The sequence below is a fragment of the Perissodus microlepis genome, chromosome 19 (genome assembly GCF_051167445.1).
Source record: "Perissodus microlepis isolate ML-2025 ecotype Zambia chromosome 19, ASM5116744v1, whole genome shotgun sequence".
Classification (NCBI taxonomy): Eukaryota; Metazoa; Chordata; class Actinopteri; order Cichliformes; family Cichlidae; genus Perissodus; species Perissodus microlepis.
The window spans coordinates 28,006,631-28,033,284 of NC_140479.1; the positions used below are offsets into that span (position 1 = coordinate 28,006,631).

Sequence of the window (26,654 nt, forward strand, 5' to 3'; positions counted from 1 at the left end):
AAACATGCATTTTAAATTGGAGACGCTGTTGACTTAACTGAGTCGCGTCTATCAGTATGTGGATTAAGGCTCTGTAGCGATGTGCTCACCTACAGCTCTTGGCCCTTATTGTCTCTTTCTCTGGTGTGATAGTCATTGACTCCTGTTTGGTTGGTGGAAGCAAGTGTTCAGAAATAAGTTCCCACAAACGCCCGAGATGCCTGGGAGAGAGAAGGCGGGCATCGGTTCATGTTACATCAGAAAACTGTTTCTGAAGAGCGACGCGTGCACGCCCGCACACACTTATAGTAGTACTCCTTCTCGCACGAGCATGCACGTGGCTGCACAATCACATGCCCTACTTCCTCTGTAACCTCAAAAGCCCATTCTCCCTCTTGATATCTCATTCTCTATATGAATGTGCACACACAATTCATCACAAACACACACACTCACAAACACAGAGCATCTCGCAAAACATGCTCCGCATGTGAATCCTGCCTGGAAACTAAGAAGGATGGATTTCATTTGCTTCAACTGGACATGTGCCATGGCAACCACATCCTGACTACAAGCCAGTTAGATGAGACTTGCACAGGACCATGACCCAATGGCAGAGGTGACCTGAAAACAAAAGAGGGATTGCCTCCTTGACACCCAGCAATCTCATCCTGTAGTCCTTCATGTTTGTTTAATATGACTTGTATTCTTCAGATTTTCCTCTAAAGATTTTATCTGGACAACACGATCAAGATCATAGAATTAGACAGCATCTGGAGTTGGAATATTAGGCACACACATATACACACATCATTCATGACTTGGATTTACACTGTTTTACATTTATTTCCTTGATATTTACTCAAACCTCAATATGAATTTCCTCAAAACAGGCCAACAAGTAGTTTTCGTGCTGCTGGCTATTTTAAAATGTAATTTCCAAATAGTAATAATAATAATAGTAACATGATTATACTGTGTGTATGTATGTTCAGTAGTGGTGCAACGGATCACAGTTGATCCAAAATCCGGACCGATCCCACTCCACGGTTCGGTACGCACGTGATCCGAAGATGCGAAAAAGAATTAAAAGTATGTGTATGGTGCGCGTGGTCAGTTATGGCCAGCGCTAGCGGTCCAAGTGGAAGAGCAGAGGAGTTTAAGCAGCCCTTTGCTGCCTAATCCGACTGGGCTAAAGCTATTACAAAAGCTATTGGGGTGTTTAGCTGCAGACGAGAGGCCGTATTCTGTTGTGCAAAACAAGGGGTTTAAACTGTGATGAACGTGCTTGAGCCACGCTATGATATCCCGTTGCGCGTCCACTTCAGTGTGACAAGATCGCTCCAAGCATGTATGAGCAGGAGAAGTTTAAAGTTATGGCTGAACTGTCCCAGGCATCTTCTGTTGCTCTAACTACAAATGGGTGGACCTCCAGGGCAACAGAAAGCCACGTGACCGTGACCGCTCGTTATATCACAGCGGAGTGGTAGATACAAAGCCCTGTCCTGCCCTATAGATTACATTAGATTAGATGAAACTTTATTTATCCCTCGGGTGGGTTCCTCCGGGAAACTCAGTTTCCAGTAGCACAGCACCGACAGAAGTTGCAGAATGTGAGCAGAAATATACCATATATACACATATATAAATACAGAGAATACAAAAGGGATAAATAGAATAAATAGGAATAAGAATACAAGGGAACGGCACATTTCAAGTATTGTGAGTCTATTACACTGTTGGATATTAACAAAAACTATTGCACAGTGAAAAGGCGCTACAGCTTACTTGTTCCCCCCTCCTCTGTCCCTGTTTCCCCTCCCTCTCCCCTTCAGCGAGGAGTTAAACAGTTTGTTGGCGTGTGGGACAAAGGACTTTTTAAGTCTTCTGGTCCTTGACTTCAGGAGAAGCAACCTCTCACTGAACAGACTCCTCTGGTTGTTTATGGCCGTGTGCAGAGGATGCAGAGGATGCCCAGCATGGTTCATAATGTACATATTGCACCTTAATTTGTTTTTATATAAGTGCGTGAAATGAGTCTTCAGTTGAATGTTTTTTAATAGGCAAAAAATACTTAAATAAGTAAATGGCGAGTCGAATTTTTTTCTTTTTTTTCTATTTTTGCTGATCCGAAAATTGATCCTATCCATGACTTAAAACCGTGATCCAATCCGAACCGTGAGATTTTTCATCTGTTGCACCACTAATTTTCAGTAATACATACAAACTTCAAGCAAAAAAAATTGAATTGAATTAAGAGGGAAATATATTTGTATGGTCCCTATCTTCTAGATGAGCGGAGTAATCACGATGAAGTTTTGCATAAGCATTCCCTAGGGCTCCGTGAATGTATATAATACTTTATACAAATCCAGCAATACTGTATCACTGTACATCTGACAATTCAAATGAACAACCTTACGACTGTGTTCAAGCCACCCTACAAAGTCTAGAAAATCGCAACAATGTGGGGAATAAGAAGACAAGGTTTGGGTGGGCATAGTCATGAGGCTCTTGGTGAAGCAACCTGCTGGGTATAAATTCTAACATGCCTATCATTCATCTTTAATGTTATAATATATATTTTAATATAGTCTTCATTTTACATGTTCATATTGTTCAAAATATGACATCTAACATGTAATATAAAAATTACATGTAGCAAATCAAATCACTAAATTCCATATATCTAACATATATATCTGATTAAAAGAAGTGCAGAAAATATTTGTACATATACTTACTAAAATCAAAATCTGTGAAACCTTTTATGTAATTACAATAGAGAAAATGTAATTATGATAATTATTGTTTATAAATACATGAACTATGTCACTTTAACACAAGAAACTACCTAAATGAACATCCATCCAAAGTAGTAGTAGTATAAGGATAAGCTAAAACATATAACCTCTTTGGCTGCATGCACAAAATGGGAATAGTTTTTGATTTTGAGAAACATTCCCATAAATCTCCAAATCAACTAGTTGTCTCTTGTGGCCATAAACATCTGAGCTTATAAGATGTCTGTTATTGCTACTGGCTTGTAAGTTTTGCTTAAGAATCTTATTCTCGACCAATATTCAGGAATAATTACATTTTAATTACACATGTATTACACATTTGGTAATTTCTCAGTTATAACACTGGCCTTGGAAGCGGTAAAACATATAAATAATGTTAAGTATATAAAACTGACCTAAGACAAACCTTAAAACGTCTTTGCTTAAGAATACTTTGGATTTTGAAAACTCGTAAAAAAGACACATGCTCATGCTGCGACTTTGTAAACAAACGTAGCTCTCCACAGCATAAATAATCCTTGGACACACACACACACACACACACACACACACACACACACATGCTCATGCATTTATATTTATATTTATATGAATGTGTAAATCTCCTATGGGAATAACCATTTATATTGCATATTGCCATTAACATTTAAAGCTTGACATAGTCTCTGCACTGCAAATCTCCCTGATCTTCTCCAGACTCACACTCCCTCCTGCTCCCTGTGGTCTTCATCAGCATGTCTGCTTACTGTACCTCCCATTAATCTGGGAACTATGGGTGCAAGGGTTTTCTCTTAACTGTATCCAAACTTTGGAACATACCCGTACCCCCTCACATCCAAGAGCTGGACTCTTAAGCTTAGTCACTTTGATGGCGTTAGCTGTATACTATTTGTTTCATTTGATCTATTTTTATAATACCATTTTAAACTGAGCTGAGCTTTGCTTTTTTATGGTGTAATTCACTCTTACTGCTTTAATTGTTTATCTAAGTATCGTCAAAGGCATAATTAAATACAATGTATTATGATTGTTTTTGCAGGTATTTTAACATAATCAAAGTATATAGGATATACAGTTTACTGCCTATGTCCTTACATGTGTTTACCCATGTATGAGCTGTGTTTTTCTGTTCTGTTAGGCAGCACCACTATTAGAAATGAAAGTCTATTTTCTGTCAGTCTACAACCCCTCACAGGTCCTCTCAGATGAAGACACATTGAATAATGTAGCAGGTGTGAAGAGGAGGAGTGGGGTAGTTTTGCGCTTGAACCCGGCCGCTTTCAAAAATTGTGAAGGTGAAGCTAGTTATGAAGCAATGACATCCGATCTGACCGCCGTAACTGAGAGCGCTGACACAAATGGCCACCTATTGTAAGGGCCGTCTGGTAATCATACATCCCCGTCTGGCTTGCACACTGACGGCCAAACCTCACACTCTCGGGGGTGACCCAGATACAAAAGGCCTTTGTTTTCGTGGGTGCACACATAAACTTACAGACACTAAAGAGAAATCTAGAAATCCCATAGTTCTCCCCATGGCATTGGTTTGGTTTAAAAGATTCTTTAAAAGAGCATCATAGTGTGCAACATCCCACTTTGTGAGTCTAGACTCAGGATGATGACACAATCACTTTGCCTCTGAAAGACATTTCTGTCTAAAATATTTTTATTAATCTAATGAATTTCTATTTGTTGTCAACAAATGATATAATTATAATACCAACCAACAGATCTATTGCAACTATGTGGCTGTACAGTCCAAAGCTTATAGACGTTTATTTCATTTGTCTCTGTGGGAGAAGAAGGAATCTGACGCGTAATGGCACAGGGAACATTTTCACATACTCTGACCCTTTGTTGAACCGACTACTGTCTGAACTTCACTGGGCAATGTGATGTACTTTATATCACAGCTGAGACATACTGAAGTCCAGCAGTTAACTGGCTGCAGGTGATGCTTTTATGTCAAGCGAGAAGATTTAATTGAAATGCAGGAGCTGGTCCCTCACGTTTCTCTTAATATTTTGCCTGCTGGCTACTCATAGGCAAGATCTTCCTGAAAAGTCTGAGCTTCGGTTAATGAGACTGACTGGTGTGCCGAGTTGTTCTGCTAGCCCTTCGGAGAATCTGAGAGAGTGCACGGTGAGGGCCCCAGCCCGTAACGCTCATGCACAAACATGCACACAGACAGATAAGAGCGGATAGCTGTGTGGGAGAGCTGACCAGCTATCTAAACTTCACAAAGACCATGCTGTTTAATCTGCTCCACACATTAAAGCCACGGCACCTCAAAGCCAGACGAGTCCTTACAGCTGTGGACATGCCTCTGCCTCCCTCGGAAGAGAAGACGGTGCGGTGGTGTCCACTGCGATGCGGCCCAGAAGCTTACCGTGAAGACAGGGAGTCTGTTCGCTATGAACGAGTCAATCTCACACCAGGGATATGACAATCCAAAGAGCCCTCAAAACCAAACACAGCCCTTCAAGCGTGCACAAAGGGCTTTTCTCCATCATTAAAGACATCACACTGGTCCTTCAAATCTTTGAAATGCTGATATTGTTTTCCACAGGATTTTCGTCACGCTTTCAACACAAAGTCCCCAGAGGTGATAATAAAGGAGAGATCAAATAAAAGTCACAAATGGCATACTATTTAATCGCTGTTGATCATTAAACAATTGAAATAAAGCTGATTAGAATCTGTTTTTACAGCAACACGGAATAACCGCGGCTGTTTTAGGATTTATTTATTTGCCACTTAATTAACTATGGATGGGCTCAAAGGCAGCCTACTGCTGGAGGAGGTCCAGCTTAGAGCCCCGCAAACAGCGTGTGCAAAAACAACATTAATGGCATCTATCATCAGCTACTAATTATGCTGCCCGTGGGCCTGACTGGATCCGGTTTCAGCTTTGGGCTCCAGCCACCAAACACTTAGCATTCATATTTAATCACAACTCATTATCCACTAACAATGTAGGAAGGAGACAGAGACCACACCTGATATGGCAGACAGACACGGCCAACACACGCACCAAACAAAAATCTTACACATACACGTATTGACACCTGCAAAGACAAATAGAAGCAGCACATTAGCCGTCACCCCCCTCTTTCCCCAGTCAATGGAAAAGAGCTCTCTGTGCTTGAAGTGAGTCAACCTCTTTGATGAGAGGTAGCGCCCCAATTCGGTGCTTTCTCAGCAAGATGGTCCTTTCATGTGCGAGCCTTTTCAGCCTTTTTCTGGTTCAAAGAGCAGCAAAAGCAAACGGAGGCTAATCCTTTATCCTCACAACAACCGCTGGTTTGTTGCCGGGTTATCAGCTTAGAGTCATCATGATGTCACACTCCTCAGGTGTAAGTAGTCTGATGTGGGACATCAAATATGACTGCTGGAGCCACCTGCCCTCGTTATTGTCATCAGGGTGAAACAGAGTAGAGTGAGTCATGAGATTCACTCGTTTCATGATGGGGTCAAGTTTTCTTTGTGATTTTGCTCCGTGTGTTCGTTTGGTTCAATCGGCTGCATTCGACGAGGCTGTCGGCGCAAGCCTCGCAGCCCAGCGAGTTACTGTATCTGATGTGCATCAGCAAGTCCTTTCAAGTGCAGGTCTGCGCAATTTGTATTTAACACTGGTTCGAATAATTATCCAGCACTTGTTTGTCAAGGTCTAGGACTCTAGCCAGCTGAAACAGGAGATGCTCCTGAAAGATGCAGGAGCTTTTAAACAAAAAACACTGAAATATCATCTTTCTTTAAGCTGTGAATCAACACACACACTGATGGCCTCTGCTATGTATTTTCTCACTTTGCGATTCTTTGAATCTGGGGCAGAAAATTGTAGCTATTATGCAATTTTTAAGAAATCAGCAGTTCACTAAGTGTAAATAAATCACTGCGAGTTCACAGTTACAGTTCAAAGTCATTTGTAGAAATGTAATTACCAATACAAACAACCATTTGTTTTGGATTCATTTAAATTCTAATTATTTTTGCATTTTTCTCTCGTCACACTGGCTAATACGCACCCGCGCCCAATCTGGAGAGTTCAGCTTCAGTTATGTAGAATTTTGAGAGTTCGCTCTACTTGGTTCAGAGCCCAGGCATGGTTTTAGAAGTGTAAACAAAACATTTAAGAGTCATTTGACCCCTTGTGGAGACAAGTAATCAGACCTCAGACAGTGCCGTCTCTCATTTCTCATCACAGACAGGAGGCCAAGAGAAAGTCATCAGCAAGCACGTACGCTCATGTGCCCAGAGTATTTTCAAATACATATATATGTATGTATGTACTGGTGCACAGACACATCTATGCATAATTGTACTACAATGACAACAAATGCTTATAGCAAATCCAATGAACCTTCATCAGATTTGAGCCATTACTTTATTAAACTTTTTTATTAGACAACACATAAAAAATCAAACACAACCTTGTGATGAAAAGCAAGTAACACAATATGCTTAAGGTGTCACAAGCTATAATCCTGAATTATTCATTCGAGCAAAGCAGCCTGATAGAAAAATCAATCATTCAATCCTGATCCGATACAGGTCTGCTGAAATATTAGCTGTGGGGAAACATCATGTATCAGTCCATGAATGCTCCTTAATGTATATTCCATTAAAAATTTACGCTCTAGTCTGAGAGTATGCGCGTGGACGTGTTTGCGTGCGTGCACTTGGGTTTTTTTGTTGCGCAGAGGACAGCACTGGTCTGCATGTGTGCACGTGCTCGAGGAAGGTGGGGTCACCACGTTCACAGTCTGAGTCTTGAGAGCCGACGGGCTGTCATCAGGGCAGCCGGCGGACTGGAGGAGGGGGTCACATGGGTGTAGTGACCTCCAGGCAGCGTTACGCGAACCCCCTCACGGACCTCGATGAAGTCAGATTGCCTAATCCGCGGAAAACAAAAGTGCAGTCAGTCAGAGCGGACAAGTCATCGACAACAGCAGCACCGCCGGTGTGGGAGAATTTCACCAGTCTGGGCCTTATGCAGCCCTTCAATTATGAGATATTGATGATGGAAAGGAGCCGGGCTTTTACACTACTAATGCTAATGGTCTCTAAGTGTTCACTAGTGAAAATGGACTATGTGTTTTCTGTTGAGTTAAATACAATAGGCTCGTGACGACTGCTGTCTGTGTTTTGCTGTGAGTGCTTTTGACAATTGGCCTCCCAGTGTCAAATAACAATCAATGCTTGGCTGTTAAAGCAGCTGCATCTGCACGCGGGACTCCGATGTATGAAACATCTTTAAATAGGAGAGCTTCTGATAGAATAAACAAAGGATTTCTGTGTTTGCCAATATGGATGGATTATACAAATCTCCTGAAATTGTAATCCGCCTCATGTGTAAAGCGATGGCGCTTATCTTTCTCACAATGCTACTGAGTATTTTGCCCCACTGCTCGCACGCGATTCCTATACTTTGTCTTCTGGGTGTTGTTTGGGTGAATCCCAAGTGAGAGCTATTCACGTTTTTCCCTTATACTGTGTTTGTCTGATGCACCACAGCCTACTGAAGTCTACAGTATTTACACACTGTTGCTTGTCACTCAGCTGACGATAAGCATCTCCAGCAAACTACAATGAGCATTATGAATGAGATCATCGTCCGTTGTAATCATCAGCTAGAGCACGAGACTTAACAGATAGTGGGGGGTTGGGGAGCCAGTCCACCCAGCAATACCAGTTTCTTTTGGTGGAAACCCTTCCTCCTTCTTTGGCAACTTGCCCCCCTAATGAACCCAATCCTCTTTAGATGATGTCATTTCAACAATTTTGTTGTTCTTTGTGAATATTTAACCCAGATAAGCAGCAGGCACGCATGCAGGATGAACCAAAGAAGAAGCAAGAGGATCCAAAGAGATGGAAAAGTGAGAGAGACCCATGCTTTACCAAATTCCAGGAGTATGAGGCGACCCAGCGTTGACTGCCCCATGAGGAATCCCTTTGATAGCACTCCTATCTGCCTGGCAATCAATACGTTACACAGTGCTGATAAAAGAATATGGCTTACATCAAAGCGCACGCCTGCCACGATGTGGAGGATAAGTAATAAAATGTCAATTATTAATGGAGGGGAAGGGTCCCCTTTCAAGTGGAAGAGAATTTAGATAATGGAAATCAAACAGAATCCATTGTCTATAAATAACATCCTCAAGGCATTTAAATCCTTTCAAAATAACTTTTAAGTCACTTAACAGACACAAAGATTTCATCGCATGCAGTCGGTGTGGTTTAAACGTGAAATCCTGATTGCTTTCAAACAATATTCGCACAGCAACAAAAGAAGTAACCCTTCTGCAACCTCTGGACAACATTATTCCTCAGCTGCCAGCAGTTTGAACTTATAACCTTCACCTTCCTGTAACCCCAGCATCTGTCCAGCCTAACTGTGGGTGCGTAGATCCTCTCCACACTTCACCGTGGCTCTCGATCAATATTTTTCCCTGTAGAGTGGCTTTGTTCTTTCATGTTTTGATTGTGATAGCCAACAAAGTTTTTTTTAGGGGGGTTTGGCTTTATCCCACCTGACTTTGAAATTCACATTGTTTGATGCGGCTTGTCAGGTGATATGATTTATTGATCAGCATGTCTCTGATAAGAAAAAGAGATGTTGGCACTGCATTTAAGAGCCCTGCGGCTTTATTACACAATGCAAAACAGAGCAGTGTAACCCTCAACGTAGCTGCAATTTTAAATATTCATAGGAAAAGAATCAACATATGGATCAACATACATATTTTATGTTAGCATTCCCATATGGAAAAGAAATCTACTATATAGCATGCATTAAGTAAAAACTTTTTGTCTTTCATTTTGCCCCTAGGCAGCTGCTTGCTGTCTCCTCCCTGCTGTAGTGGGGGGAAAAAGAATCAAGTATAATTCACTAATGAACCTGTCTGGATTGTTCTTCACCGTGAAGTTCACATGAAAGCAGTTTTATTGATTTCTCAGTCCAGACCTACTAAACCGTGAAGTTTTCACTCTGCTCACACCTCAAACCTTACCTCCCACCTCTGTTATAGCACAGGTTGTGTGAGCAAGGTTGTGACTGTTTCTACCCAGCTGGTCAATGAAAGTAGCCTCTTCATTCCCCAAAGTCTGAGAATGTATTAATGTAAAGTTTTACAATCTTTGACAAATAACAGAGCAAAAAAAAGTTACAGTGTAACTAATGCACTACAACATATCTGAGGAAGTGTTAGACGCTAAAACTAACTTAAATCCTTACAGCAGTTATCAGGTGGCTTTCCGGGCATGCTAGGGCTTCTCACTCCAGCTGTCACTGAATCCCCAATCTTCTCCTTTTCAGAGGCTAATGTGCTGACTCTGGGATTCTCCGGCTCTCAGCGGGGAGCTTCTGGCCACCTGCAGTTGAGGGAGTGTCCAGGGTTGAATATGTGGTTCTTAACAAAGGGACCTCTTTTAGGTCCATCTGGGATCTCTCTTTTTCTTCCTTGCAAAAGGACAGTAGCCAGGGGAACCTGGTTTACAGCAATCTTGAGAGGATGAGTGGTGAGAGTATGTGGGTCCTTTCCATCATCATCTCTGTTACATTCAAACAAAAAACTAGCTTTTTTAACAGCCTTCGCAGCAGCCACACATCCAGAAAACATGCCCGCAAACAAAGAAAAGCATAAAAATGTGATGTCTCATAAATGACTTTGGATGTTTTGATGACCATAACTTGCACAAAGAGTCTTCAAACAGTGCACAGTCTTAGGTGTGTTATCAGCTGTGTGAGACTTACTGCTTTGTGTTAACATGTAGTCCTCTCTAAAGACAAAAGAATCTTCACAATTTTGCCGTGCAGTCTGAAGTGCTTCAATGTTTTTATTTAGATTATTTATAGATGTGTATAACCAGGTAAGCCCTCGATTTAAGTCTTCATGCAAAGCAAACTTCTTGCAGTCTAAGAAATGCATTGATTTTCTGCTTTAACATTTAACAAGACACCATATTTTATTCCCCCAAAATGTGAAACTATTTGTTTAAAAGCTATTTGTTTAACCGTCCTTCTTGATCGCTACCAGCCCTCCTTTCTGTCCCACTGGCTCTGTGCCAGGCAGGGAATCCTGGCAAACACAGGGCAGACAGACAAATCAAGCCGCCGCCGGCGTTTCAGACAGAGCAGACAGTCACCAACCCAGTACCTGAGCACAAAGACAATGATGTCATGTTGTCTCCTTCCTGGTAGCGGTGGCACTTCGCAGTCAGAATTACTACTATTAACAGAACAACATGGAAAAGCATCGCCTATTTTAAAGATGGAAACAAACCACAAAGTACTCAGAATAGAGGGTTTGTAAAGAATCTGCGTACCACAAAGGACCTATTCTTTATTTCAATTGAACTGCCTAGAAATATCGGCCGCACATTACTCTGCCCTTGGGTAATGAAACTATTAATTCTTGATGAAAGTGGATCCATGGGCGTTTCTCAAAATGAGATCATTCCTTTCTTTATATATCCTTCAGACAATTCTGTCAATGAGACAGAATAAAGGTGGTTAAGTGCACTTTTGATATGTCTTTTTCTTATAAATATATTAACATGCTGTGCAGGGTGATATTTAAAGGAACAAATAAACAGTTGACCTAATGACCCTTTCAAAAATGTAAATAAATAGTCATTTACCTCACCCAATATCTTAGCCCTTTCTCACCTCCCTGCCGATTGCACCAGACCACCCAATGATCCGTCATCACCAGGTCATCAACTGAACCACTGCATTCCTTTCCTTTCATTCCCTGCTTTTTTCACACTCTTGCGAGACTCATCTCCTCGTTTACATCTCTATTGTGACACAAGAATTTGTCATTTTGGTGCCCCTGGCACCCTCCCGGGCCCTTCACACCTCAATGTGGCCTCCTCGCTCCACACCTGAAAGCAGATTAGCTGGACATCACCTCCCCACCTCCACCCTAGTTTAGTCTGCGCTTCTTTTCACTCCTCACTGGTCCTTCTTACCCCCCTCTGATTAGACTGCTTCAGTTTCAAGCATGAGGTCCAGGATAAGGTTACTGTACTGGGGTCGCTGATATACCAGAAGAGGTAAGTTATTGGGTCATGGGAACAAGAGAGACACTGGCCGCAGACGTTGATGTCATGGCGAATTGCCTCAGTAATAGACTGCAGACCGGTGATGTCATAGTACGGTTAGAAATCTGGAGGATGATGAATGAATCTGATCGCAAGTGCAAGCACAGTATGATATCTGATGCACTTCATGAAAAGAATGTCATTCACAATTGGTCTGCAGCCATCACTGTGTTTATCTCTTCTATTTAAAAAAACAACATTTTGGTTCCTGTTGTCATAGTTGGCACGGCAACCAAAAGCAGTGAAACTCTTAAATTGGAAAAGTCCCGACACAGACCCGAGGTAATCATGAATTAGCAAACATGCCTGTAAACCACAAAGATGTTTCCCATCTGATATTTGCAGTATTCATCCGACCGTGTTTTTGTTTATTTTGTTGGCTGTTGGAGGTCCAGGGAGGCCGAGCACCGCCACTGGTGACCTTGTAAAAGAGAAGTGATGAAAAATTAATGGGAGAAATTCAGCCGCCTGCTTTTCTTGCTCTATTTAGTATGTCTGCAATTCATTATATTTACTCGATATTTTGCTTTCACATTCTTTTACATGATACTTATTGTGCAAAAAGGAAACAAGAGTGGAGCTTCAGCTGCAGCCAGCCAAACTGCATTAAAACTGAATTACGTCTGCACTGTGAAATATTTTAATTGCAAGCTGATAAGGTTTTAGACTGAGGCTGTAAAGCGATCAGAGTGCTCAGCGCTCCGCCACATCGGTTAAAGCTGTGAGTGGTGGCAGACAGCCAGTAAGATGAATCAAGACTCACTGATGCTGCACTCTACATTTAAAGACACCACAAAAGGATTAGCTTTGATTTGTGGTCACTGCTGCTTATGTCTGTGAATGCGCCTTTTGCAATTTATCAAAAGAGAAAGTGCACTGTTTGAACCCTTTGTACCTTCCACCCACCCAAAGCTGCTCACTTACTGAGCAGAAATAACTGACTGATAATGTGAACGGTACCTATGGTTGTTCGTGTTCGTTTATACGTGCGTATGCATGGCTCAAACATGCAAAAACAACACAAACAGGTGCCTAAAGCATGCACACACAACATCTGAACTTCTGCATTCCAACACAAGGCCAAGTCAGCTTCTCCTTTCCCTCACACCCTCTATCTATAACTCTTAAGACTCTCAAACACTTTGATCCCCTCATGCCACCAAGCCAATAGTGAAACATTAGTGGGAGTAGCTCTTCTGTCAGATAGTTATGGATTGTGCTGTATAGAGGATGAGGTCACCAGGCAAATGCATAGCTGCTCTGGCTCACTGTCACTTTTCTAATTGGAATGACAAGCGGGGTCATATTTCTCCAAAGTTAAGATCTTAATCTCCTCAAACGGGATTGATGCCGACAATGTTTTATACCCAGAGGGCATAAATATTGACACGTATCTTGATGTATATGGGATGATGTGTAACATGAGGCTATCGCTGTGTCGCACATGACAGGTGATCTGCTGACTTTGGTACTGACGAGCTCATAGACGCAGTGCAGCACAAAGGGTAACAGCTGCGTGTGAGGAGGTGCTGCGTGCACGGATGTGGACATTTTATACTCTGTATCCTACGGAGCATCAGCATCGCTGCCAGTTGTCTGCTTTATGATTTTCATAGTTAGCAAACCAACCAGTATGATGAAATCTCTGCAGCTGTTGTGTGCACCAAGTCAGGCAACCAAATCCACCAGGGAAGCTTTCCAAAATGGATGCCGGCCACACGGCTCCACTACAGTGGAGCGGAGTGTAAGCGGAGGGAACAGTGCAGCTATGCCATGAAGGCAAAGGCTCCATTAAGGGCCATCAAATATTCATCTGCCATACGGCACTGAGCCCTTGTTTCTACCCTGCAGTGTGAAAATCCACCAGGAAAACCTGTCCTGAAAACAACAACAATGCTGTGAAGAGAAAGTAAAGAAAAGCCCCTAATTATCTTTGACTTCTCACCAGGCAACACCTATTTATTTATTGATGAACAGTGGCAGAACTAAAGGCAATACTGTAACATACTAACTACCACCGTCATTAGGTGCCTAATCTACACAATAAGCTTCAATCATAAAATTGTTCCTTTTCAAAGGGACGTTTGTTTTCTCACCTGGTCCACATTGTGCAGCACTAACAGGTCAACTAATGGCCATTGAGCACTCAATGAGCATAACAATGACATCACCAGACTGACCACATGGTTCAATAACTTGAGTTGACTCCAAGCTGTCAATAAAAACTCCATCAATGAATCCAACCAGGCCTATTCAGAGCTGTGACCGGGTTTAAAATGTGTTTAGTGCTGCTGGTGGGGCGCTAATTTGCTTAGGATCCTCACAGGCTGGCTGTAATTACATTATCAGACCGTTAACAACCACAGAGGAGCTCGAGATGTTTCTCTAAAGGCTCTGTCATCCATCAGTGTGTGGTGAGTTGCAGTGGAGTTTATCTAGAGTGCTGTTTGGCTAGGTCTTTCATGTTTTTGAATGGGATTTCCCTTATTATTTAGATGCTGGCTGTGATACACAAGATGCACAGCCTACCTGAATACTGTTCTTGACCTTGTCGATCTCTTTATGACAACAGTGTAAGGGTCTTCGAAAAGCCTCTTCTTTCAGGACAACAACCCAAGTCACAAAACTCAAATCGTCTCAAACTGGTTTCTTGAACATGAAAATGAGTTAACTTTACTCAAACAGCCTCCAGTAACGAGTTCTCAATCCAACAGCGTACCTTATGGATGTACAGCTGCCAAATCTGCAACAGCTATGTGATAAGGACCAGGATCTCGCACCTTGTTGAATCTCTGCCATAAAGGATTAAGACAGTTTTGAAGGTATGAGAGGGTCCAACACAGTACTTGTTAGGTGAACCCAATAAATATATTGTATTGTAATTATGAGGTTTACATGAAAAACTATCACAAAAACTAACCCTTCTGAAATAAAGGATAATTCGGTTGAACTAGGCAGGTTGCATTTGGAGATGGGCTCTAGACTGTAGGAAGTCATCGGCAGCAAAGATTTTCATCTGAGTTAATAAAAACAATCATTATATTTAAAATTAGGTGAGTTTATTAGGTGATTCATTCAAATGCAACATAGAAACAAATTTATAATGATTGCATCTTTGTCTAAAAACTTGTGGACCTAATTGTATGACATGCTTTCTCTCAAATGTTCACCAGAGGGCAGCATCAGCGCACGTTATAGTTCTTAAGTTCACATTCAGTCCTGGTTGTTAATGTAAAGTGGCCTTGAAGGAGAAAATGCAGACAAAAATGTCCATAAAACAAAAAATGCAACACAGTTTTGTTAAAAATTCCCAGTGATACCATGTAGATGTACATCCAACATCCAATCTGAATATGTCTTGATGCATGCTCAGTAATTCAGGTAAGGAAATGCCAAAAAGTTGATTCTGTTCATCTGGACGTTTTCAGCGTTTTCAATGGGAGAAAAATTTCATCACTAATCCAGTTTCAGCTCACTGCAGGTTTCCCGGACTTTATAAACAGTACATTTGCATAATGACTGAAGCTAATATCACTGACGAATAGGCTGTAAGGTCAGTTTCCTGATCATTAATATGCAAATTGTCATGACCTTTGATCAACAAACACTGATCAAAGCATTGATCAATGATAATTAATCAATGACCGTGAGTAACAGTCAAAGAGTTGGGGAATTGCAGCAGTCACAGATGGTGAAAAATGTACCTTTAGGCCCCCTACTCGATTCAGAGATGGTCGTTCCCTTTTCTCATAAATGGCCTCTCTGACTTCCCGCTCAAACCAGCGTTCCTCCCTGTCCAGGGTGTACATCATCATCACTGAAAGAGTGTCCACTGGTGTAAATAGACTGCGGAGTCCTGGCCTGACGAGGTAGCTCTTCTGTGTTGCGCCATCCGCTTAGCCAGTTGTTTGGTTTCTCCAATGTATTGGTGGCAATCCTCCTGGCACAGTGCTACACTACATTACTCTGTTTGTGTTGGGGGACCCTTGGGGTGGACAAGTTTTTAGGCGCAATGTGTTCTGGGGTTTGAAAGCTAAAGAGGTGCTGTGTTTCGAGAAAATGCATCTCAGCTGTTCTAATCCGGACACATAAGGGATCACTAATGGATTTCGCTTAGGCAGCAGTTGTACTTCTCTCCCGGATCGCGTGTAGCTTTCTTTAGGTGCCCTCCCAGCTTTGACAAATGTGCAGCTGGGATGACCACATTTACTCAGGGCCTTCTTGGCATGATGTTCTTCTTCTTCCCTAGCTGCTCTGTCTGTGGGGATGGTGTTCGCTCTGTGTTGTAGCGTCCTGATGACACCTAGTATGTGCTCCAGTGGAGGATGAGAGTCAAACCTTAAATACTGATCCATATGCGTTGGTTTACGGTACACATCAACTTTTATGTCCCTTAAACCTTTCCCCACTGAAAACGCTACGTCCAGATGAACAGAATCAACTATTCAGATTTGTGCAAATCCCTCAATCTAAGAAGGCTAACGTGTCATTTTTCATATCCTCCCTAGTGAACTTGATGTGTGGTCCACCGAGTTAATCCATCCATTGGTGTTCCCCCGGATAAGCTGGAGGAGGTGGCTGGGGGGAGGGAGGTCTGGGCTTCTCTGCTTAGTCTGCTGCCCCTGCGACCCGGCAGTCCACCGAGTTAATGTGATCAGTGAATTTTGGTGCATCTGAGATTTCATTTTCACCCAGTTTTTATCCACATATCTGAACCAATGACTTGGTGGTGTTCCAGCACAGGATAATAGAGCCCTCTTTTCCCCTTCTTCCATGTGCAAGTTGCCACATTGGGTGAAACCGGGGAACCCATGGCACACCCATGTTCCTGCCTGTAATACTGACCCTTGTGTGTGAAATATGCGAAATGAAGACACAGTTCCAGAGCAAACATACTGCTGATACTGGTCCTGTTGTTGCTTGGATTAGTGAAAAACCTTTCCCCCACTGAAAACGCGACGTCCAGATGAACAGAATCAACTTTTTGGCACTGTGAATATGGTTAATATTGTTTGAGAGAATATCATATCAAGACGTTTGAATCTTGACAGCAGGTTTCCATGTAGCACCCACCAGACGGACTGACTTGGTGGAACTTGTTTACTGACATTTAAATAAAAACAATCAAATGTCAATACACAAGTTGCTACCACAGAAGATGTTTAAATCTATTCAATTATTTGGGGAATCTGTCTTGTAATTATAATATTTTTGGATTAGAAAAGTCAGTTGGTAACCTTCTTGATAAACAAGTTTCCAAGCGAGAGAGTCCTACATGAAATATGATAATATATGCCTTCAACGGCATATTTAGCCAGCGGATCTGTTTGGATGATGACATTAAAGATTTCCACTGTGCTAAAAAGAAAACACAAGCAAAACATTTTCATATCTGTTTATTTGCCTTCTCCGAGTGGTACAGCTCAGGCTCCTACTGGATGACAGACGGGCAGATTAACTAACATATTTATAGTAGTTTGTTTATTAGAATAACTTATTTTATATATTTATACTGTTAGAGAGATTTTTTGCACATTTGCAGTACAATACAGTATTCAGAAAATACTGTATAAAAACAGTAGTTACTAATACCTTTATAGCCATTCATTGGAATTTATGAAAATCTTTTAGATGAGGTTTTAGAAATGTCATGATGTTTTGCACGTCAACACAAATGTACTGCTGTTTGTTAGGTCAAGCCTTTCAGTTCGTATCAGAACAGAAATGCAAATCTAACTGGGTAACCTTCGTACTATTTGCTTTCATTGCTTGGCGGGCTGCAAAAGGAATTTGTTTATTTCCCTTGCATCATGCAACCTTCAGGACACAAGCATGGCTTTGTGATAGGGAATAAATAGTCAGGTTTTGCATTCTGCATTATGTAAGCCAAAAGGTTGCTTTGAGCTTTTTAGTTATGCCTTAAGGTGTCAAAATTAAAAAAGATTACACAGTTATTGTTATCTATGTTCAGTGCAACTGTAAAGGAAAATGACTGGAACGTTATTAGGTATTTCATGTAGCAAAACCTTCTTTTTTTTTTTAGCATTTTGCCTCTGTTGGATACCGATAGTGAAGATAGGAAAGCGAGAGAGGGGAAGAAACACAGCAGGGGGCTACTGCTGCTTTCTGCCCACACGGCACATGGCCTGTCGCCTGGTCGCCTGTCGCCTCTAAGCTAAATCGGTGCCCACTTATAGCCCCATCTTTGACACAAACTGCATTTGTGGTCAGAATGGGCATGGATGTCATGGTAATTGTGGGATATTAATGGTTTCTTTGAACTGTTCTTTTTCTAAAGTGGAATGATGGTACAGCATACATGACTTTCTTTTTTTTTTTCTTTTTTTTGCCTGTCCCAGTTGGTTCATTAGCCGTCAGAATTGTTGTCTGAAAACCAACAAGGATACCCAATGGATTTACTTTGACAAATGGATCATCACGGCCTTGCCGTACTGGTCCATTTGATCGACCTTTGTTGTTATCATTTATTTTATTTTATTTTCAGTTGTTACAGACGGGACAGACATAACTGGGGGATAAGAAAGGGAGAAAGAAAGATGAAGGAAAAGAAAAACAGAAGGGAAGAGGGACAGCGAGAAAGGGCACTTAAAAAGAGAAAGAAGAGAAAAATATCTCCTGGATCACCTGTTGAGAGAAAAAGAAGAGAAAACAAGCAAAAAAAACAAAGAAAACCCATACTAAACACAACACCATCGCATTAATCTAGCTAAGTGTAAACAGCAGTAAATACTAAATATTGAATGTTGTTGTGCAGCACACAGGACCGACAGCGCACAATGTGCTTTGAAATAGCAGCCAATAAAGGTGCAGTTTTCAAATTTATCTGGGCTAGTGTAGATGTAGCCTTGTGGAGGAGTATAGGTGATGCTTTTGAACTTAAGAACACTGTAGAAAATACAAAATAAATTCAAACTTGAGCACCCAATTCTTGTTTCGTAGTCATTAAAGATGTATGTATTGAAGAAATTATTATAAACCACAAATTACCATGTCAAGCCCATGAGGAGCGGATATAAAGTAAAGGTTTTAGTATGCATCCCCGAGGCACTATCACAATTATAACCATCTATTTCTCATTGAACCTCAATTCAATGCATATAGTCACACACGCACACACACACACACACACACACACACACACACACACACACACACACACACACACACACACACACACACACACTTTATTCCTTTTTTAAAATATATGAATAAACAAGTTATTGGGGACAAAATACAGGATAACATTACAGGAGCATCTGTGTTCACGCCTACAGTGTACATTTTGTTCCAGCCCATGACAATAGGTGCCATTCTGCCAGCTGTGGAAACATAAACTTTGAGACATGGACCCAGTTTATTTGCAAGTCAAAGCAGGGAAGCAGATATGAAAGGTATATTTGTCAGTAACATGTGATGTCTGTAAGCTGGACGTGAGTTGCTGTGAAATTCGACAATGCAGAACGTATTCTCATTTGGGAAATAGAAGCCGGAACGTACTTTAATTCTCAGGCTGTGATAAGCTAAGATTCATTTGAAGATTCCCTTTTCTCTTTAGGATAATGTTACCAATGGATGTAAATCATCGCCGGACGCTTGCTGCGAAGCTTCTGTTTTATGGGATATTCCTCAGCAACCACATAAGTGAGGGTGGTAAGTTCAACAAAATGTAGCTTAAAAGATTTCTAAATATCAATTCATAGTCAGATTTTTCATGTTGTCAGTTTTCACAGGTCCAAATAGAGACTGCACACCCAAGAATACCCTCTTTATCAGTAATGAAACACTAACTCAACAATATTTTCCATCACGTAAGTTCAAAAATAATGAAGGAAAAAATAATCGTCTTTGAAAGGTTCAAAGAAAACAATAGTACCCTGTGTTTTTAGAAAGGATTATTAAATAAATAAGAATACATATAATAAATAATTGTTATATTTTAGAAACTATCTACCGAGAGGTCAACGGACCTAAACTCTGTTTCAACATCCAGCCAAACAATAGCCTTGCAGGTACAGTTATCTAATTTTTGTTTTTTATATTTCGGACTGTTGGTGAAAAAAGTTGTCTTGGGTATTTGCTAAAAGTGTTTGATTGTTTCTGTATTTGTCTTAGCTTGTTGTAGCAAAAACAATTTCACCTGTAGCCTTAAAGTAAAAGGAGAAGGACCAGGCAAATACATCCTAATTGCAACTGAAGAGATTTTATCTAAGCAAGATATTGTGGTGATGGAGAAGCCACAGTATGATTATTCGTGTATGCCATCACAGGTCTACAGCAAAAGCAGCCCTGGTAAGCCTCTAAGACATGAGACTTTGCACACAATGGTCATAATTTTCAGTTTATTTGAAAAGGTTTCCAACCAGTGATCTGACGCACTTCTTATTTTGTTGCAGGTTTTCTTTATAACATCGACCGCTGCTTGAATGAAAGTAAATTCACAAACCTTTTCCTCTTAATTTCTACATGAAACAACGTGACAGCAGTGACAGTGCACAAGTTCTAATTTCATACTTTTATGTGTTGAAGGTTCCAAAAGCATTAGAGTAAATGCTGACAATTGTTTAGATAATGGAACCAATACCAGAGTGGCTTGCAAAGGTATTATGTTGTTTATTTAACAGGATCATTAAAAAAAACAACATTTTAGTTAGTACTGTGATAATAAGAGAGCACGGGGTTGGAAATTTAATTCCTGCTTTTTTCCATGAATGTTTGTATGTGCCTGTGCTTTGCAGATGTAACAGAAACACACTACGTTATCTTTGACATTAAAACATGTGTGTTATGTAAGAAACCAGTCTTGAAAAGTCTAGACAAAGAGATTAATTATACCCTGAAGGAAATTCCTACCAGCCCAGACAAAGCAAAGTAAATATCTCAGTTTTCTACAGCACAATAACAGCAAATAAATACACGCTTTTGAAATCTGCTCTAAAACATTAACGGTGTGTCTGTGTTACAGAGATGTCATGAATGTTCTATCATCCTTGTTTAAAGACCTGGGTAACGCCAGCACAGCAGTAGTGAAAATGGGCAACATTACAGGACTGATTGCCAAACTGCCCCAGGAAAACCAAACCAACATGAACTTTGTCTTCACAAAAAACTCTGGAGTAAATGTAAGGTGTTTGTGCGACACAATTTTATGACCTTCAATTAATAATATTATTTTGTTCTTCTTTTGTTATTTTTTTGTTTTACTAATATTTTTAAAAGTCTGTTGAAGAAGAAAACAGCTATTCTTTGACGGGCCCATTTAGTTTAATGAAAATTCCTAAAGAGGCCAGCAAAATGGCGGTGGAAAGAAATGGCTCATTTCTTGGGACTCTGCTCTTTCCAGAAATGCATGCGGTAATAGTACAGCTGAACTGATTACTCATGTTCTTTATAAAATGTATAAACATAATGACCAAGCCTGAACTACAAACAATCTTTTAATGTTAACAGGATGACAGCAGTAAATACTATTTAAACAGTGAGATAGTGGGAATAGAAATGGGGGCAAAAATACAAAACCTTTCACAACCCATCGAGATTCAGTACAGTAATGTGGACAAGGTAAGTGTGATGTCATAACAGAAATAATGATCATTTTAAGTTCAGAGGAAAACTTATTCTGATTTTCATTTTCTATTTTGATAAAGAAAGGAGCGAATGCTTCTTGCATGTCTTGGGATGGAAACAGCACAGATGCAAACGGTAAAAACCCCCCAAATAGATCTCTCTCTCTATATATATATATATCTTATTTTAATATGAAAACCACAGGAATCAGAGACCTTTGAAGTGTTCAGTCACATTTTGCACACACACTGATTACTGTGATAAAGTCTGTCTTTAACAGTTACTTCTTTGTATTGCTGCTGTCCAACAGGGAAATCACTCTGGATCACAGATGGCTGTCAAACAGTGGAGACCAATAACAGCATCACCTGCCAGTGCACACATCTAACCTTTTTTGCCATACTCATGGTAAGACAGCTGTATAGGAAATAAGAAATGATTTTTTTACAGCACATACTGACACATAACTATTTGAACCTAGTCACCTCCACCTGCAAACATTAGCGCTTCTGATGTTAATTCTCTGACCTACGTCACTTCAATCGGTTGTGGACTGTCGCTCTTTTTCTTGATCGTCGGTCTCTTCATGCACGTTCTCGTCAGGTAAGAGATCCGAGGCAGTTTGGAGTTCGGATTTTTACCTCAGTAATGTCCTTTTTCTTACGCACACTAATTTGCTCCACAGAAAGGGGAAAGCAAGCGAAGCAACAAAGATTCTGATGAACCTCTTTGTCGCCATGTTGATCCTGAACTTGTCCTTCTTGACCAATGAGAGCATTTCAAATCTGGGTATCAAAGGTGCATGTGTGGCAATAGCAGCAGTTCTGCACTACGGGATGTTGGCCACTTTTACCTGGTTCTTCATGCAGGCTTTACACTTGTACCTCAGTCTACGTCGAATCTGCACTGAAGTGAAACATTACATGCTGAAGATTTGCATCACAGGATGGGGTAAGAGACCTGAGCCAAAAATGATACTTATGCTCTCATATTATGAATAATAATCACAGGAGAATTTATATTCCTAATCTTCTCTTTAGTCATACCGGCTGTGGTGGTGATCGCTCTTCTTGCCTCCCAGAAATATAATTCTATTAATATTAATACAAATGAGGGGAAAGCAGCAACAATGTAAGTCTGTAAATCTGATAATAGATTTCTTGGATAAAACACAAACATCTTCATCAGAGGATCACGTTGTACTCCCAATTTTCAGGTGCTGGATCTCTGATGCTGGTGTCCACCAGGGGGTCAACATTGGTTATTATGCTGTAGTGTTCGTCTTCACTCTGAGTGTATTCATTGTAACTGTAAGGCAGATCGTTCTAATGCCAAAAGCAGGAAAAGCCCAAGACAAGAGTTCCATTAAGAGCAACACTTCCACCATTCTGGCCCTGTTCCTCCTTCTTGGCATCACCTGGGCTTTTGCTTTTTTCAGCTACGGACCTTTGCTCATCGCTTCCTACTACATCTTTACCATCCTCAACTCCTTTCAAGGTAAATCTAAAACTGTCACAGTGAGCTGACTTCATTCTTTATTGGATTAAAAGTTCTTAACCTTCTTCTTTATTTTTATAGGTTTCTTCCTGTTCATCTACTATTATAAATCCAGCAAGATTATTGGAGACGGCAAAATCCACACACAAAGTAGCAGCACAGCTACATCAAACACAGCTGTAACGTCTCCTCATGGATAAGGCTTGCTGTTTTATCATGTTTTGAGACAAGAGGGCAGCATTTTATTTCATATAGTTCCAGCAGGTTGCTCTGTGTAGAAACAACTTTGTCATTCCTCCCATGTGCTCTCTGCTGAATGGCTTTTCTGACATGAAAGCACTAATTACCTTCTTTGACACAAATACTCATGTGGACTAGAGATTGAGACTCTGGAAGTCATTTCAGAGCACGACTCTATGTTTGTTCCTATGCTTTTATATTTTAACAGAAAACTTGTCTTACTCACTCCAAATCATTCATAGAAGGCTGTGATTCAGTCAGAGTACGCAACCACAATCGTAAACATGTCAGGATGTTAAAGTGTAAAATGTTAAAGTGGGAAAGTGAAACATGTCAAAGACATAAGGACATTTTCAATTTGATAGCAGTAACACCTCTGTGTAGCATGCTGACTTCCTTTAAACAAAAATGTTTAGTTATCATTTCATGGTGTGTCAAATGTTCTTAGGATGGAGCTTGCAGTTTAGCACTGAAATATACAAGCAACTCCTTGAACAAGACTTTGGCTACGTCCACACGTACACGGGTATTTTTGAAAACGGAGATTTTCCGTTTTCGTTTTAAAAAATAATCCCGTCCACATGGAAACGCAGAAATGAAGGAAAACGCTGCTGGGAACATGCCAAAGCAACAGGTGCCGATATATTCCTAACCGTGTAGAAATGTTGGCCAATCAGAAGTCTAGAAGCCTCAGTGGGAAATAGTAAACAAGGATGGGGCATAGAAGCAGAACCAAGTCGTATGTGTGGAGGGACAGTAACTGTGTGTGTATATGTAAGCATTTAAACACTGCGGAGAGTACAATTAACAGTAATAGTATTGTAGAAATTAATTTCACCGAAACGATAACGTGGCGCATAGTGTGACGTCAAAAAAGGCGCACACCTTTGACTCTGCGTTTTCTGCGTTTTCTCCGTTTTTCTCGTCCACACGTAAATGCAAAAACGGTTTTCAAAAATATCAAAAAATTTCAGTGACCAAAAACGCCGTTTACGTGTGGACGAAAGGTGCAAACGCATAGAAAAATCTGCCTTTTCAAAAATACCCGGGTATGTGTGGACGTAGCCTTTGTTTGCATGGGAGAATATGTTGATCTAAAACTTGTATATACCTCTCAGCATTGATAGCGCTTTTCCTTTTACATTACATTTAAAAGCTGCCAATTCCATAAGTAATAATTCCAATTGTCAGAAATGTTACTGAGTATTGATTAGAAGCTGGATGGCCCCTTTCCTCTCAGTGTGGAAGACACAGCATTCATATGATGTGTATGTCAAATATGGGCAAGATACTAATCCCAAGTTGCTTGTAGGAATGTGTATTGTAGTTAGAAAGCAGTTAAAAGCATAGAAAACAGTGCTTGCATGATTGGGTGATTGTGGTATTTTGTATAAAGCACTTTGAGTGCTCCAGGACAGTAGAAAAGCACTATATAAAAATCAGTCTATTTACAATGATTTTTAGAGCCAGTGCAGTGTCATGTCTATTTAAATGCAGTGCTCCCTGAGCGCCCAAAGATTACAGTGACACATTTTTACATTGGTATTTTCAGATTCTCCAAGTCTTTTAATGATATTAGCACATATTAAATATATAATTAGGTAAAGCATGAACCATGAAATAATTCCAAGAAAATGATTTGAAAATAGAGTTATCAGAATCAGAATCAGAATCAGAATACTTTATTAATCCCGAAGGAAATTAGGGTTACAGCAGGCAGCACGCTAATGGCGCATGCGCACTTACAAAGGAACCTTCTGACCAATCACTGAACCTGGCAAATGAATTTTACATATATGTCAATTTGCATGTATGAGTTTTCATTTGTGTCACATTTTCTGCATTTTTTGTAATTGCTGTGTAATTGTTTTGTTATTATTACTTTTTTTTGGGGGGGGGGTGTCACACTGATAATGTATCAAAATCTCCAAAATCCAAATATCCCTTATGATACACTATGCATTAAATTTATGGTGAGGAGCATTATTTTGAAATTGTCCCACAATTTGTAGACATTTTTTTCACACCGGTGAGCCTCTGCTGATGTTTTAAGATACCCCTTTGATACCTACTCATGTTACTGACATGTTGCCAGTTAACCTAATTAGTTCTCCAGCTGTTTTAGTACCACTTACTTTTCCAGCTTTTCATTTTCCTGCCATTAAATTTAAAAGGAAAAATTTGTCATGAAACCATAAAATGTCTCAGTTTAAACATTTACTATATTTTCTGTGTTCTATTGTTAATAAAATATTGGTTTTGTAAGTCATTGATTAAGGTTGTATCACAGAGCTCTTAAAGCAGTCATACAGTGGATTTCAGGGTTTAAATGTTAAATAAATTAAATATGAACCTTTTTAAACTGAAGTGCTAGTCAACTTGATAAAAGAGCAGAAGATTGTAAAAGCAAGGCGAAGGGAAGGCTCGTCCCTCATATCCTACACAGTTTCAGGGCTGAACTCACCAGTTAGTCTGCTGCGTGCCTGCAGATAATTACTCTGAGCCTAAACAGACCAGTAGCCACAGTGGTGGAAGCTCAACTGGCAAACAAGAAATGAGCTCAACACTACTTATAGTGTTAAGATCCCTGAGGTTATTCAGACGTTGAAACTATTCTCTAAAATTTAGCATATTTTACTGGCATATATGTGGATAGGATTATATCCTTTTTTTTCACTGCACTACATATTTTTTATTCTGTATATATGTTACTTATTTATTGTGATTTGCCTGCTTTATTTTAGTAACACTGTGGGACAGTGCTGCAATTTTGTTGTACCCTTATACAAAGTACAACTGTGCAATGACAATAAAGAGTTAAATATGTTCAGTGTAATTTGACTCCTTTGCATGTTGTGTATTTTTTTGTCAAGTCATTCATTAGTATTTATTTATAAAATAGCTTTTTCAACAGCGCTGCGGACCGCGGGGTGGGGGCGGGCAGTGTTTTGGAAATGACAGTCTTCATTACAAAGCTTTCTTCGTTATGAATTAGCATAGATGTTTTTATTGAACATTTGAAGAACCAGCAAAAAAACAGAAACTCTTGTAGAGGACATAAAGTCAGAGATAGAAAAGACAAGGAGCAGGTGCATCTAGTGCAGGTAGAGCTGCTGCAAAAACCCACAGAGCCCAGCAGCCAGCGCAACAAATTCTGGATCCTTTGCTTTTAGTTAGCAGTTAGCATTAGCAGCACATCCTGCGTCCGATGTGAAAGGACTTTTATGCTGCGCACTGTGACTCACAGCAATGGTCCTGGGTCAGCCCTGACTTTGTGTTAAACTAATCCTAAAGTAATAATGGTATTTCTAACCACTGATATAGCACAACTTTATCCTTTCAACAGCTGCTGAAAGTTAGGGGACCTAGCTGCTATCGGATATTTATATAGAGATCCTCCAGCTTCAAACTGTATCACCCTTCAAGGACCTGCAGTTC

The 26,654-nt window shown here is 40.4% G+C and overlaps 1 protein-coding gene across 2 annotated transcripts; it reads left to right on the forward strand.

The window, feature by feature from the left end:
• Positions 1 to 19,348: 19,348 nt before the first annotated feature.
• Positions 19,349 to 26,039, forward strand: LOC146366243 (adhesion G-protein coupled receptor G2-like). 2 transcript variants are annotated; one of them, XM_084915543.1, is made up of 17 exons: positions 19,349 to 19,565; positions 19,637 to 19,723; positions 19,856 to 19,924; positions 20,028 to 20,204; positions 20,309 to 20,344; positions 20,442 to 20,513; positions 20,651 to 20,783; positions 20,878 to 21,034; positions 21,132 to 21,266; positions 21,363 to 21,473; positions 21,560 to 21,614; positions 21,790 to 21,887; positions 21,961 to 22,082; positions 22,165 to 22,430; positions 22,520 to 22,610; positions 22,696 to 22,976; positions 23,058 to 26,039. In XM_084915543.1, exons 1-17 carry the CDS (start codon positions 19,475 to 19,477, stop codon positions 23,174 to 23,176), a joined length of 2,100 nt encoding a protein of 699 aa, XP_084771669.1. In that variant the 5' UTR covers positions 19,349 to 19,474; the 3' UTR covers positions 23,177 to 26,039. The 2 variants fall into 2 exon arrangements, with proteins under 2 accessions (XP_084771669.1, XP_084771671.1); XM_084915545.1 differs by having other exon boundaries at positions 19,646 to 19,723.
• Positions 26,040 to 26,654: the final 615 nt, after the last annotated feature.

Coding starts and splice junctions, on each gene's coding strand:
- LOC146366243 (XM_084915543.1), top strand. CDS start 19,475: ATGTTACCAATGGATGTAAATCATCGCCGGACGCTTGCTGCGAAGCTT. Junction 20,345..20,441: donor CGACCGCTGCTTGAATGAAA/GTAAATTCACAA, acceptor TATGTGTTGAAG/GTTCCAAAAGCATTAGAGTA. Junction 21,035..21,131: donor CAAAAAACTCTGGAGTAAAT/GTAAGGTGTTTG, acceptor TATTTTTAAAAG/TCTGTTGAAGAAGAAAACAG.